The sequence below is a fragment of the Apus apus genome, chromosome 7 (assembly GCF_020740795.1).
Source record: "Apus apus isolate bApuApu2 chromosome 7, bApuApu2.pri.cur, whole genome shotgun sequence".
Taxonomy (NCBI): domain Eukaryota; kingdom Metazoa; phylum Chordata; class Aves; order Apodiformes; family Apodidae; genus Apus; species Apus apus.
Window position 1 is genome coordinate 5,494,581 of NC_067288.1, and position 11,093 is coordinate 5,505,673.

At 49.2% G+C, this 11,093-nt stretch overlaps 1 protein-coding gene across 3 annotated transcripts in view; it reads right to left on the minus strand.

The window, feature by feature from the left end:
- Window positions 1–11,093, minus strand: part of RXRG (retinoid X receptor gamma) — a 38,839-nt gene that overhangs the window by 27,229 nt on the left and 517 nt on the right. The window contains exon 1 of one of the 3 annotated variants that reach the window (XM_051625085.1): window positions 3,739–3,788. The exons of the other annotated variants lie outside the window; for them this stretch is intronic. Coding sequence (XP_051481045.1) covers window positions 3,739–3,775 — 37 coding nt within the window. The 5' untranslated portion in view covers window positions 3,776–3,788. Of the gene's footprint in view, window positions 1–3,738; window positions 3,789–11,093 lie in introns of those variants that run through there. 3 annotated transcript variants of the gene reach the window in all.

An 11,093-nucleotide genomic window follows, 5' to 3' on the forward strand; every position in this document is an offset into this window, starting at 1 on the left:
TTCCCTTCACTGCTTTCTTCCGAGGGAGGACACACAGACACCAGGTGACATGCTCAGGACTAAACAGAAGTCAGTGGCAGAGCAGGGTCTTGAGACTGGTTTTCTCCAGGCTAATCAATAGACTGATGCAACCTCACATATCTACTGTATTGGTTGGCATCGGTCTGGAATAGGCAAAAGTCACCAAAAGGAAGGTGTCCCCTAGATTCCCTGGAGATGGAGAAGAAGTGAGGTACTGCACCAGCCCTTCCCTTTCTCACCACTGTCTCCTGTACAGCACTAACCACAGACACCACACTAATGAAATTAGCCCCAGAGCCCCACTGGCCTAACGCAATTACCAGCAGCAGCATATTCAAACAGCAGCACCAAACACACCTGCAGTAACACAGCCTGCCCTCTTTTTCTCCCCAGACCTTCCCAATCTCTCCCGGAGCCTCATGGTTGCCACCCACTGTGGGGCCCCTCCCCATATCTGGAGTGAACAGGCCACCATCCTCAATGCCAGGCTGCTCCAGGGAGGGCACTGCCTACCTTGCAGAAAGCACTGTCCCATGCAGACAAGAGCAAGCTCTGAGGGCAGTTAATTCCCAGTCTGTTTAAACTCTAGGAGACCATCAATTACCAGCACTGTAATGAGGCCCTCGACACTAATCAGCGGTGTCACCAAATCCTCTTACGCCTGCCTAAGCACCTCCAGCAGCTTTGCTGGTTGCAGAGCCCAGCTGCCTAGTCCTCCAGGGAATTACCTCCCCAGGCAGCTACCAGTGGTAGCACAAGCAAATTTTGCCACAGATGCAGGTGAGACACTCCCAGGCACCAGTGCCAGATGACAGAGATACCTGAGGTATCGCTGTCCCGCCCAGGGCCTGCACTGAAATGGGCAAATATTACAAAACTACTAGAGAAGATATTTTAATGCTCCCTATTTGGGATGCAACGTGCAGGTTTACATCTGCCCATTTCCAAATACAAAGTGCCATCAGGCCAAGCTCATTCTCTGGGCTGCTGCAAGAAACTTTTCAGCCCCTAACTGTGGATGGCAGGTGACCTGGTCTTGCTCTGCTCCACTGCTCTGGCACTCGCTCACAGGGCGACGGCAGCTCCCGTTGCACATCCGCTCTGACTCACACTCTCTGCTCCAACAATGCACTTTTTAATATCATGCGAGGAGCAAAAACAACAGGTCCACTATAATGCCGAGATATCCTGAGGCAGAAAATCCATTTGGAGCCCAGCTAGAGAGTCAAGTCAATTAGACACTTTCTGGGGCGTCAAGCTGCCAACAATCCCAGCCTTTGTAACAGCGAAGAATCGCTGCCTATGTGCTTCCCAGCGACTTCCCCTTGCCAGAGCAGAAAGGTCAGCAGCAGAAGCATCATGGAAAAGCATGCAGCAAAGTATTCCTGGGAAGGTGGATCCCAAAGAACAGCCATTTGGATCTTCTGGACTTTATTTATTTATTGGTCAAAAGCATCCATTGCTTTGGGTTGGGCTGGCAGGGGAATAAGCAGGTCTGTAACACAGGAGATTTGTGCAACACCAGATAGAGGTTTGGGCATGCAGTGCATTGAGGAGCAATGGTTGGGTCAGCAGAGTTCTAGTTCAGGGGCTGGGAGCCTGTGGCTCCCTGCCTGCTTTCCAACCAGTCATTCCACCTTTTTAGCTTTGCTGGAATAAAGATCATAGAGATCTTTATGCAATTGGGAGAGTCACGCATCCCTCTGCACTTCCAGGTAAATAGCTGACTTCTCTTGTCAGTGGTGCAAGGCAGCAAACTGTGCTATAAAACCAGGATTCCAGGCTGGATGAAGACTGAATGAAGCCAGACTTCTATGGGCAAGTGCTAAGATCACTCAGGTCCAAAGGCGGGTCTCTGTCCGAAAGGCCCTCATGTCCAAAGATTTTTGTGGGAAAATGAACACTCACCTCTTCAAGTCCACTTTGAGATGTCATTTGGTGTTCAGCAAGGGGCTTTCAAAGAGCAGGTGAAGAAAAGGTTCATTTAGTACCTCCACTTTCCAACCAGAGTGCCAGTGGATTGTCATTTAAATGTAAGCACCTCTTTAACCCTGACATATACACAATGTGAAGCTGCAAAGATTTCTGCAAAGTGCCTGAAAACAGCCAGGTTCCTTCCTTCAAAGAAAACCACAGCCTGAAGATCAGGATTTCCTCATCTCCTAAAAAAACAGTTCTCAGAGAAACCTTAGAAGACAGAGCCCATGCAACTGCCTGCAATTTTGCTGTTTTCCTACAACAACCACTTCTCAGAGGAAATATTTCAACAGAAGATGGTTCCTTGACCAGGTTAATCGCGTTGTTGCTCATAGGGATAGGGACTCTAAAAAAAATAAATCTCAGTAACAAAACCCCAGATTTCTGACTAGACAGAAACAAACTACCTAGGCAGGAGGACTGAGTTTCACTTATCCCTGCAGAACTCCTGCAAAACACTCAGAAAGCCTATTTTTTCCTGGATCCTGCTCCATTCTTCATCCTCTTTTGCTGGCAAACCTAGAATTTTGAGAGCAGACTATGCTCTCCTGCTCAGCAAGGCCCTAGCTGGGTGGCAAACAGCTGATGGGGGCAGGCTAGCCACACAAGGTGTCTGCTGGACCTTGCATTTGTTGATGGCCACCAGAATTCAGCATAGAGTGGGGAATGTCTTGTCACAGCACTGGCCTGCACAAGGCCACAAAGAGCTCCCACCTGCAGCCCCCTCAGCAGATGCCACAGCCCCTTGTGCAGCTGGGGGCTTCGCTTGCTACTCTCACTCTGTGCTTCCCCACATTCATGCTTTTACATTTCCTCCTGCTTCAGCAAACACAAAACTCCAGAGATAACCTTTCAATCTCCATCACATCTGGCTGCCTCAGATGGTTTATTTATACCAGACAGGCAAATGTGCATATCTTGGAGTTCAAGGTAACACAGGTTATTTCTGCTCTGAGCAGCTCCTTTCTCAGGGGAGGAAGACTTGGTGGAATCCAAGAGGAACATCTTCATATCAAGGGCTAGCACAAATACTTTCATGGCTGAGGGCACAGTAGCCATCACCAGCCACAACCTGGTCCAGTCCCCAAAGTCTCAGCCACAGCAGCCAGGCCCCCAAAGCCCAGAAGACTGATATCTATCATAACACACCTCATCACAGGCCCCCTCTATATCCTGCCACAGGAGAAGGGAAATCACCATGTGTGTTTGGATTTCTAACACAACCTCTCTCCAAGCAAGCAAGGCCACAGCTCCAAGCTTGCTCACACCGGGTTTCTCCACTGAGCACTGCCTGGATCAGGTGCAAGCATCTGACTGCAGTGTCACGTTAATGCCATACCAAGGGCTCCAGCTTTCACTGAATCACTCCTGTCCCTGTCTCTCCTGCACTTTTATGTCTACAATATGACCAGCTCTCTGGCAGCCAGCATATCTGGCTCAGGATAAAGCCTGCCTTATCAGGTTGGCCCATTACTATCATTTATAAGGATCTGGAGAAGGGGGCATTTACAACAAATTAACACTTTGCATCAGGTGGCCACAGAGCTTTTGATCTGGACCAAGGGCCCAAAAGCCACATCTAGCATATCACCAAGACACAGCTTCGGTCAGCACTTCTCAGCCAGCTGTCTCTGCAGTTTTGTCCCTGTTCCACTCAAGGAGACATTTTCTATAAGCCATGGTGGGATGGTTGCCCCTTTCTTAGAATGCTTGCAGCCCCTCAGGAGCCAGGCAGCTCACCTGGATCCCACCTCCACTTCACTTCTGCAGATGCCATTGGCTCATCAACACTTTTTCAGTAGATTTCAGCCTCTTCACTGGGTCTCCTGAGAGAAGGGAAGGAAGTCAAATATTGCTAAAAACCAAGTGTGTCTGCATGAACGAGGGAGAGGCATGTTTCTCAATGCTTTGCTGTTTCCTCTAATGCACAAAGATCTCATCTGTTTATGTAATGACACGATACTCCTGAGATGGCTCTCCTGAGCTCCACCGAGTTTCCAGCAAATCTTAGAACAGGTTTTCATTGCTTCAAATATTCTGATCCAGCAGCCCTGCACACTGCACACCCCCAGCTCACACTTACAATGTCTCTGAGTCACTGGGGTGGGGGGGAAATCTCACACAAAAAACCTTCAGACAATAAACCAGACCACACCTTCATCCAGAGATACGCCTTGGCCAATGCTACCCTGTGGAGACATGTCTGTGCAGCCTCTCCACAAACACTGGATATGGAGACTCCATTGCATGGCAATTGGAAAAAGATGAAGCACAACTAAGTCTTGCTGCCCAAGCACATGAGGCACAAAATACACTGAAGATGAGCTGAAGCCCAAAGATACCCTTCATTAATCAGCAGTTAAAAAAGATCTCACCTTAGCCCTCGCCGCCTCTGCCTCCACTCGTGCCTCAGACACAGAGCCAAGAAAACACATCAGTGAGGAAGAAGCATGTGAAAAACTTGCAGGGCTGTGGAGTGACATTTGCTGGCAATGACAAATATAATCTCTCTGCCCCCCGACCTCTTCCCAGTAGAAAGAGAAAAGAAAGAAGAGAACACTTGCCCATAGCTACATGTTTTGGCCATGTCCTTTTAAGCCTCTGAGCAGCATGAGCAGCCTCAGTGCACAGAAGCAGAGAAATGACCTGGGATGATGTGGGCACAGCAACAAATGCTCAAGTACTGGTACTTTGCTGAGGTGTACTGACTTAAGTCAGCTTATTAAAGCAAGCCCTGAAGATTCCAGAGCAGCTTCTCCAACAGAGATCTGTCTCCTCTGCTAGACAGATGTATCCCGGTCTGGAGACGTATCTGGAGCCCGGTCCCTTTTCAGGTCATAAAATTTCCAGACCAGCAGCAGAGACTCAAAGACTAATATATACCAGTAAATTCACCAGCCCCAGGGCATGGTCCCAGGCTCTGTCCTGCTGGTTGTAAACAGTCCCTGGCACTTTCCATCAGATAGTTCCCAAGCACAGCCTGGCAGTCAGCACAGGCCAAGGGTTGTTCCCACAGGGAACTTTGGACAGCTAAAAGCCAAGCAATACCCACACAAGTCAGATATCACTCTGTGCCCTGAAGTACTTCTCTGAATGCCCCTGGGCCCCAGGGCCAGGTGGGAAGCTTTCCAGGAAGGCTTCTCCCCCAAGATATGGGCTATTTCAAGCACTTTCAAGCAGAGCAGACCAAGGAGACACATTTACATATTATGCCTCGGCACACAACCTCTAACCTCGGATGGCACAGCAGCAAGGGAAGTATTGATGAACCTTTGGTCAGGTGAACAAAAAGCTAAAACAGTTGAGGGCCTCAGCTGGCACCCATGCACACAGCTCTTTGACAAATAAAACTATCCCATTTCCAAAGAGTAGCCCTAGTGCCTCCTTCTGGCTGGCAAACCAAGCAATCAGTGCAGTTTGGCTCCCAGGACCCCAGGCAAGCAGACCCAAAACCAACATCTCTGTCTGGGCTCTCCACCTCTCCTGATCCTCTAGGAAGATGCAACTTTCTGTGCATTCCCATCACCTCCAGTCAAGAATCTCCCAAAACCTCCCCCATCATCCCTAACCCTCCTTGGAGAAGAGCCTTGCTCATGTCTCTGCTGAGCACCTCACACAGCCATTCCCTCGGAGCAGCCACATTCCTGGCCTTTGTAACTCATCAGCAACAATAAAAAGGTCATTTATGTCCGTCACTGTGTATGTGCCAGTGAATGGGGCCAGGACTGCTGGAGAACAGCCAGGCAGGGGCCATCCTCTTAAGGGATGTCTGTGCAGATATTACTACTGATTTTTGAAGGCAGCCAGTCCTGGACACACACAGTTTTCCCTGATGGAAGATGCCAGACAGTTCAGGGCAGAGGCTGCTGGGGGGTACCTGCTGGGAGAAGGACACTCAGGCACACTCTGCTCCTATCTCCCTTGCAATCACCCACCATCTGCAAGATGGGCCTTTAGTCTGGCTCTGTTTGACTGCTTTTTACACCCACAGGATGCTCTCACCCAGCCCACACAGCTCTGGCCTACCCCAAGCCCAAGTCCCAGCCTACACACAGAGGGGAAAACCAAAAATAAAGATAAAAATCACAGACTCAGCTTCAAAACCCAGCATCATTTTTTTGGTCTGATGAGGAAGGCAATGAGGATGCAAGGATGCTTGATGGAAGAGGTGATGTGATCCCTTCCCTGCCATCCCAGGCTCTAAAGGACACTTGGCTCCCCAGCCACTTGCCCCATCCCCATCTGAACAAGCACAGCACCCTGGGCCACCTGCAGCCAGGGACAGATGGCTCCCCAGCCAGCACATCAGCCCTCCCCATGGGCTGACTCTGCACAAAGTCTGTCAGGCTCAGGGATCATCACCCAGCACAAAAAACAGGGCTGAGCTCTTCTCAGCTCCCTCCATATCATGGTTCAGCAGAGCTCAGACCAATGTCAGAGGCAAGGCTGGCCAGAGCTGCTGAGCAGGACAGGCAGTTTTGCATCTTGAGTGCCCAAGGTGCTGGTGCAACTGTGGAGGATACCCTGCCACCCAGGTGGTGACCTGCCAAGGAACAGGTTCCCAAATGCAACACCTTCTCCCTCAGCAGGACTCATTGCCCACTCAGAGCATTTGGAGGTGGAAGCAGTCACCTGCTCCAGGATCACTCTTTGCTTCTTTGGACATACATCTCTAAGAAAACCCCTCCTGAAGGACGTGGCAGGCCCAGCCTGTCTGCAAGCTGTCATCTCCCAAATACAGCCCATCGCCTGGCTTGAAAACCTGCCCCCAAAGCCCTGCTGTCCCCTCCTTGCCTTGTGTATGCCTTTAACAGTTTGTTGGATTACCCATTGCAACTAAAATAACAAAGCTACAAAAGAAGAGGGCTAACAAATGCGATATTCTGCATTAATTAGGACTAAACAGGGAAAAGGGGAGCAGGGAATGAATGGACAATGGGGAGAGCAGGGACGCAGCAGCCCAGGCCCTGGCAGGCTGGGCACGAACTGTCCTTGGGAAGCCGGGTCTGAGCCAGGGAGCAGCAAGTTGTATGTAAGGAAATGCAGGGAGATGAAAAGGGTTATTTAAACAAGCACCAGGCAGTCCCCACAGGGCCTCCCCATATGCCTGGCTTGGTCACAGAATGTCCAGGGAAGAGCAGCTCCTGCTTTCCCCCCTCACCGAGTCCTTTCGGGTGGCAGGGGGATGCTGGCAAGCTGCAGTGGGATCCGCTCAGAAAGGAAGGAATCCATTAATCTCCCTGGTAATTACTGCCACATATGGATTTGCACAATTACACTCTGTTAATTGGTTATTACAGGCAAGCCAGACTGATTGGGCAGAATGGCTGGGCTTTAACCCCTTCGCTACCCCCAGGGCCAGACAGACCCCAAGGCAGCCTTCCTCCCAAAACACTGTTGTATCCTCCTGTAACCTTGCTGGCTGCTATGCCAAGGATCAGCAAACGTGTCCCCCAGCATCCAGTCTGAGGCATCTTCACTCTGCTGCCTTCCTTTCAGCTGGGGATCACAAGGACACAAACCCAAGGGAAGGGGTGAAGCTGCACCTCCCCAGCTGATTGCATCTGTTCTGGGTATGCAGCAGACGCACCACATCCTCCCCTGGGTATCAAGGGACTGCAGACTCAGAACTTGTTTGTTTTCAGAAGGAGACCCAAATTCCTTGTGCACTTCGACTCTGTGCCCTCAAGCCCAGCAGGGTCGGTGCCAACAAGAGGAGAATCCACCCCCAAGTCTCTCTTGGTCTCTGAACAGCTTCTCTGACTAGATTTGCAATGTAATGCTTCTCTTCCTCAGTCAAAGCACTAAAAACAGAGGCTTTACTCTACTAATAAATATATGTAACCACAGTAACATATGTCAATAAGTACAGATAAAGTCCTTGAAAAACTCCACATAGTGTAGAACTTCTGCCAGTTGCATGTGGAGGCAGCCTGGCCTCGCACACCACAGCCACCACCTCCAACACCCCTCACAGGTAACAGGCCATCTGAGACCTGGCCCCAAAATGTCTCATTCAGGATCCAACAATGTTTCTGGAGAAATCCTGGAAGAGGCAGGCCAAGGAGAGCGTGATTTCTGCCAGAATTGCCTCAAAGGCTTCCTGTTAAAAAGCCAGAACAAGAAAGCAAACAGGAATGATGCAGAAAACCCACAGGGCAGCAGGACCCATCTGAGGTGAGAGGTGTGCTCAGCAGCCACTAATATTAAGGACAGAGCAGGCATTAGCACCTTGGCATGTCAGAGCCACCACGCCACTGCTTGCCTCTGTGATGCTCCTCCACAAGAGAGGGCACAGAGAAACCAACTCCAGATGGCTCATGTCACACAGATGCAGGAGGCCCTGTGTCGTTACTTGCAGGGCACAGCAATGAACCACTACAACACTCTTGTGCCTCCCTATCCTGAAACACTGTTTTCCTCTCATTTATTGCATTATTGCAGTTTTCCAGAGATTTCCGCTCTGCCATCATTGTGACACACACAGATAAGCCTTGAGGTAACACCCTGCTCCCCATCCTCTCCCTTTCCCAAGGGCAGCCCAGCACCCCTCCCCAGAGAGGCAGCAGATGCTTGGCAGCAGAATACTGCTCAGCACAACCAAGGACTGAGAACTTAGGAGAAAACTGTAGCAGAACCAGCTGTCACACAAGACACATGGTGAGGACTTTAAGCTCAACTTCTGAATCACCCCAGCAAGCTACTGCAACAGGAGCAAGGAGAAAAACCCAACAGAATCACAACAACAGAAGAGAAATCTAACCCCAAACCATTCTCTAGCCTCACCTTCTGGGTTAAAAAGGTCTCAAGAAGCCTGCCCTTGGTTTTCAGCTGAAGTAGATCAAGAGGAGACTCAAAACACCTCTAATTAACACCCACCCACCTTTTCCGCTACTGCTATCACCACAGTAATGCCTGATACAACATGCTAGGTCTAGGCTAGTTGAAACCTCCTTCTCATCAGCTAATTAAAGGGTTTTTACTGTCCCCTCTCTACTGCAAAGGAGTAGGCCCAGCAATAAAAGTCTTCCCGCAAAAGGACACTGGAGATACATGAGAGCTGCATCAGGATTTGTTCCTGTTGTTTCAGCCACCTGTAATTTCCCAGCTCCCTGACTTCAACATTGGAATTTCTTCCTCATGCAAAAGCCAGCTCCAAGCTCAGTTTGAAGGAGACTCTCTAGTTCACTGTAGAGGCACCCACTCCCAGTGAGTGTTTTCAGGCATGCGTGAGCTTGTCTTGGAGACAGGCAGGCCAGCCCTGCACCCATGAAAGGTTGCTGATCCCTCCCATAAACCAATTGCCTCTGCAAAGTTCGGAATGAATCTTCAGAGCTGTCAAAGGGAAGATCGGGCAGAACCTGCAACTGTACTTAAAAAGGTCAGCTGGGAAAAGTCAGGATGGAAAGGATGCTCGCTTTATTGACAGATGCAGACCGAAAGGGGCTAACCTGAGAGCACCTGCAAGCTGGTTTTGGCAGCACATGCTAGACTTCAACTCCAGGCTCTGGTGGCTGCAGCTGCTGACAAATCCTGTGTGGATCACTTCCAGACAACAGAGTCTGGGGACTAAGCCTGAACCTGAGCCTGGGACTGAGCACCAGGCAGAGATCCTGTGCAGCCTTCCTTCATCCTGAGGCTGGTGGGATGGATGCCTTTCTGGCTCTCATGACACCCTGATCAGCTTTTTAGATCTCTAAGACTAGAACATTGTTTTCTCTCTGTCCTTCACTTACATGCACACTTGTTTGTCCAGGTTTCTGTAGGAAATGGAGCTGTCAGAATCCAGTAATTTGCTGGCAGTTTCTCATGTATAAAGTGAATCACCCAGTAAAAATCCAGGGAATCTTCCAAAACTGATGGAATTTGACCCAAACAGGGTTCATGCAAGAAGCTGTATGCCAGCACTATCAGTAGGCAAGAACCTCTGTGGCTTTTCCAAAATGCTTTGAAGTTCCTGCCCAGCTCTCAGTCCTGCCTTTTGCCAAAGTCCCCTTGCCCTTAGCCTGGCTCAGGGGAAGGAATTAAACCTACAGGCTCTTTGTGTTCCTCACAGGTGATCTGAGCTCCAGTTGCAGGAGGGATTTGCCAGTGCCTTGCCATGCTCAGAGCTGGTACCAGCTCACTGAGTCCTGGACACCAGCAAGCATGCCTTTGGGGCAGGAAACTGCAGGTGGTAACAGCCCTGCTGTGCCCTACAGGCTCCCAACACACCCTAGGGACAGACCAGGCTCTATGCAGGTGAGAAAAGGGGAGTCAAAGAGGAGGTGAAAGCACCTTCACTGCAAGCCCAAGGCAGAGCCAGCAAATTATTACCCACTGCCTCCTCATCTCAGCATGCTGCCTGCCTATCTGTACTTGGTCAACATCTCCTGGCCTTTTGGGAGCAACCCCTGCTCTCTCTGCAGACCCTCTGGCCCTTTGATCTGCACAAAACAGGTGGGTTTTGATTCCCAGCGTTCAGCCCCTGGTGCAAAGGTGACTCTGCATCCAGCTGAATCATTTCCAGTGTTATGCCACTGGTTTACTTGACACACAGGAATCAGACAAATAGTCTAACTGCCGATGCTAATTACACTTGATATTGTTATGGATATGTGACATATTTATTATGAAAGCAGCAAAATAAGTTGTTTCAAATTTCAACTCATTTGGAAATATATAAAGGCAAGTATTTATATTCCTTTTGGTTGGAATATTGTTACACATACATTGCAAAGAGCTCAAACACAGCAGAGGAAGTGAAACACATTGGATAAGTTCAAAAGACAAACCAGGTTCAAAGGGATCTGAAATTAATTAGACCCCTACATTGTTTTCCCAGTTTTCTCTTCTCTCTCTCTCTGTTCATACACACACAGGTTTAATATATTTGACAAAATAAATTTTTTTTTTCTTCAGTTTTTGAAGCAACATAATTTTGTTAAAAGTATTCTCATAGAAAATTCCTGACTAGCTTTATATGTAACTTCCACTTTGTTAACCTTTATGAGCTGATTCTCAGAACTCCTTTTGTATAAGCCATTGCAGCACTCACCTGTAAATTACAGTATCACCTTCCACATTCTGAATGCTTTTCTTCCCCTCCTTTGCAG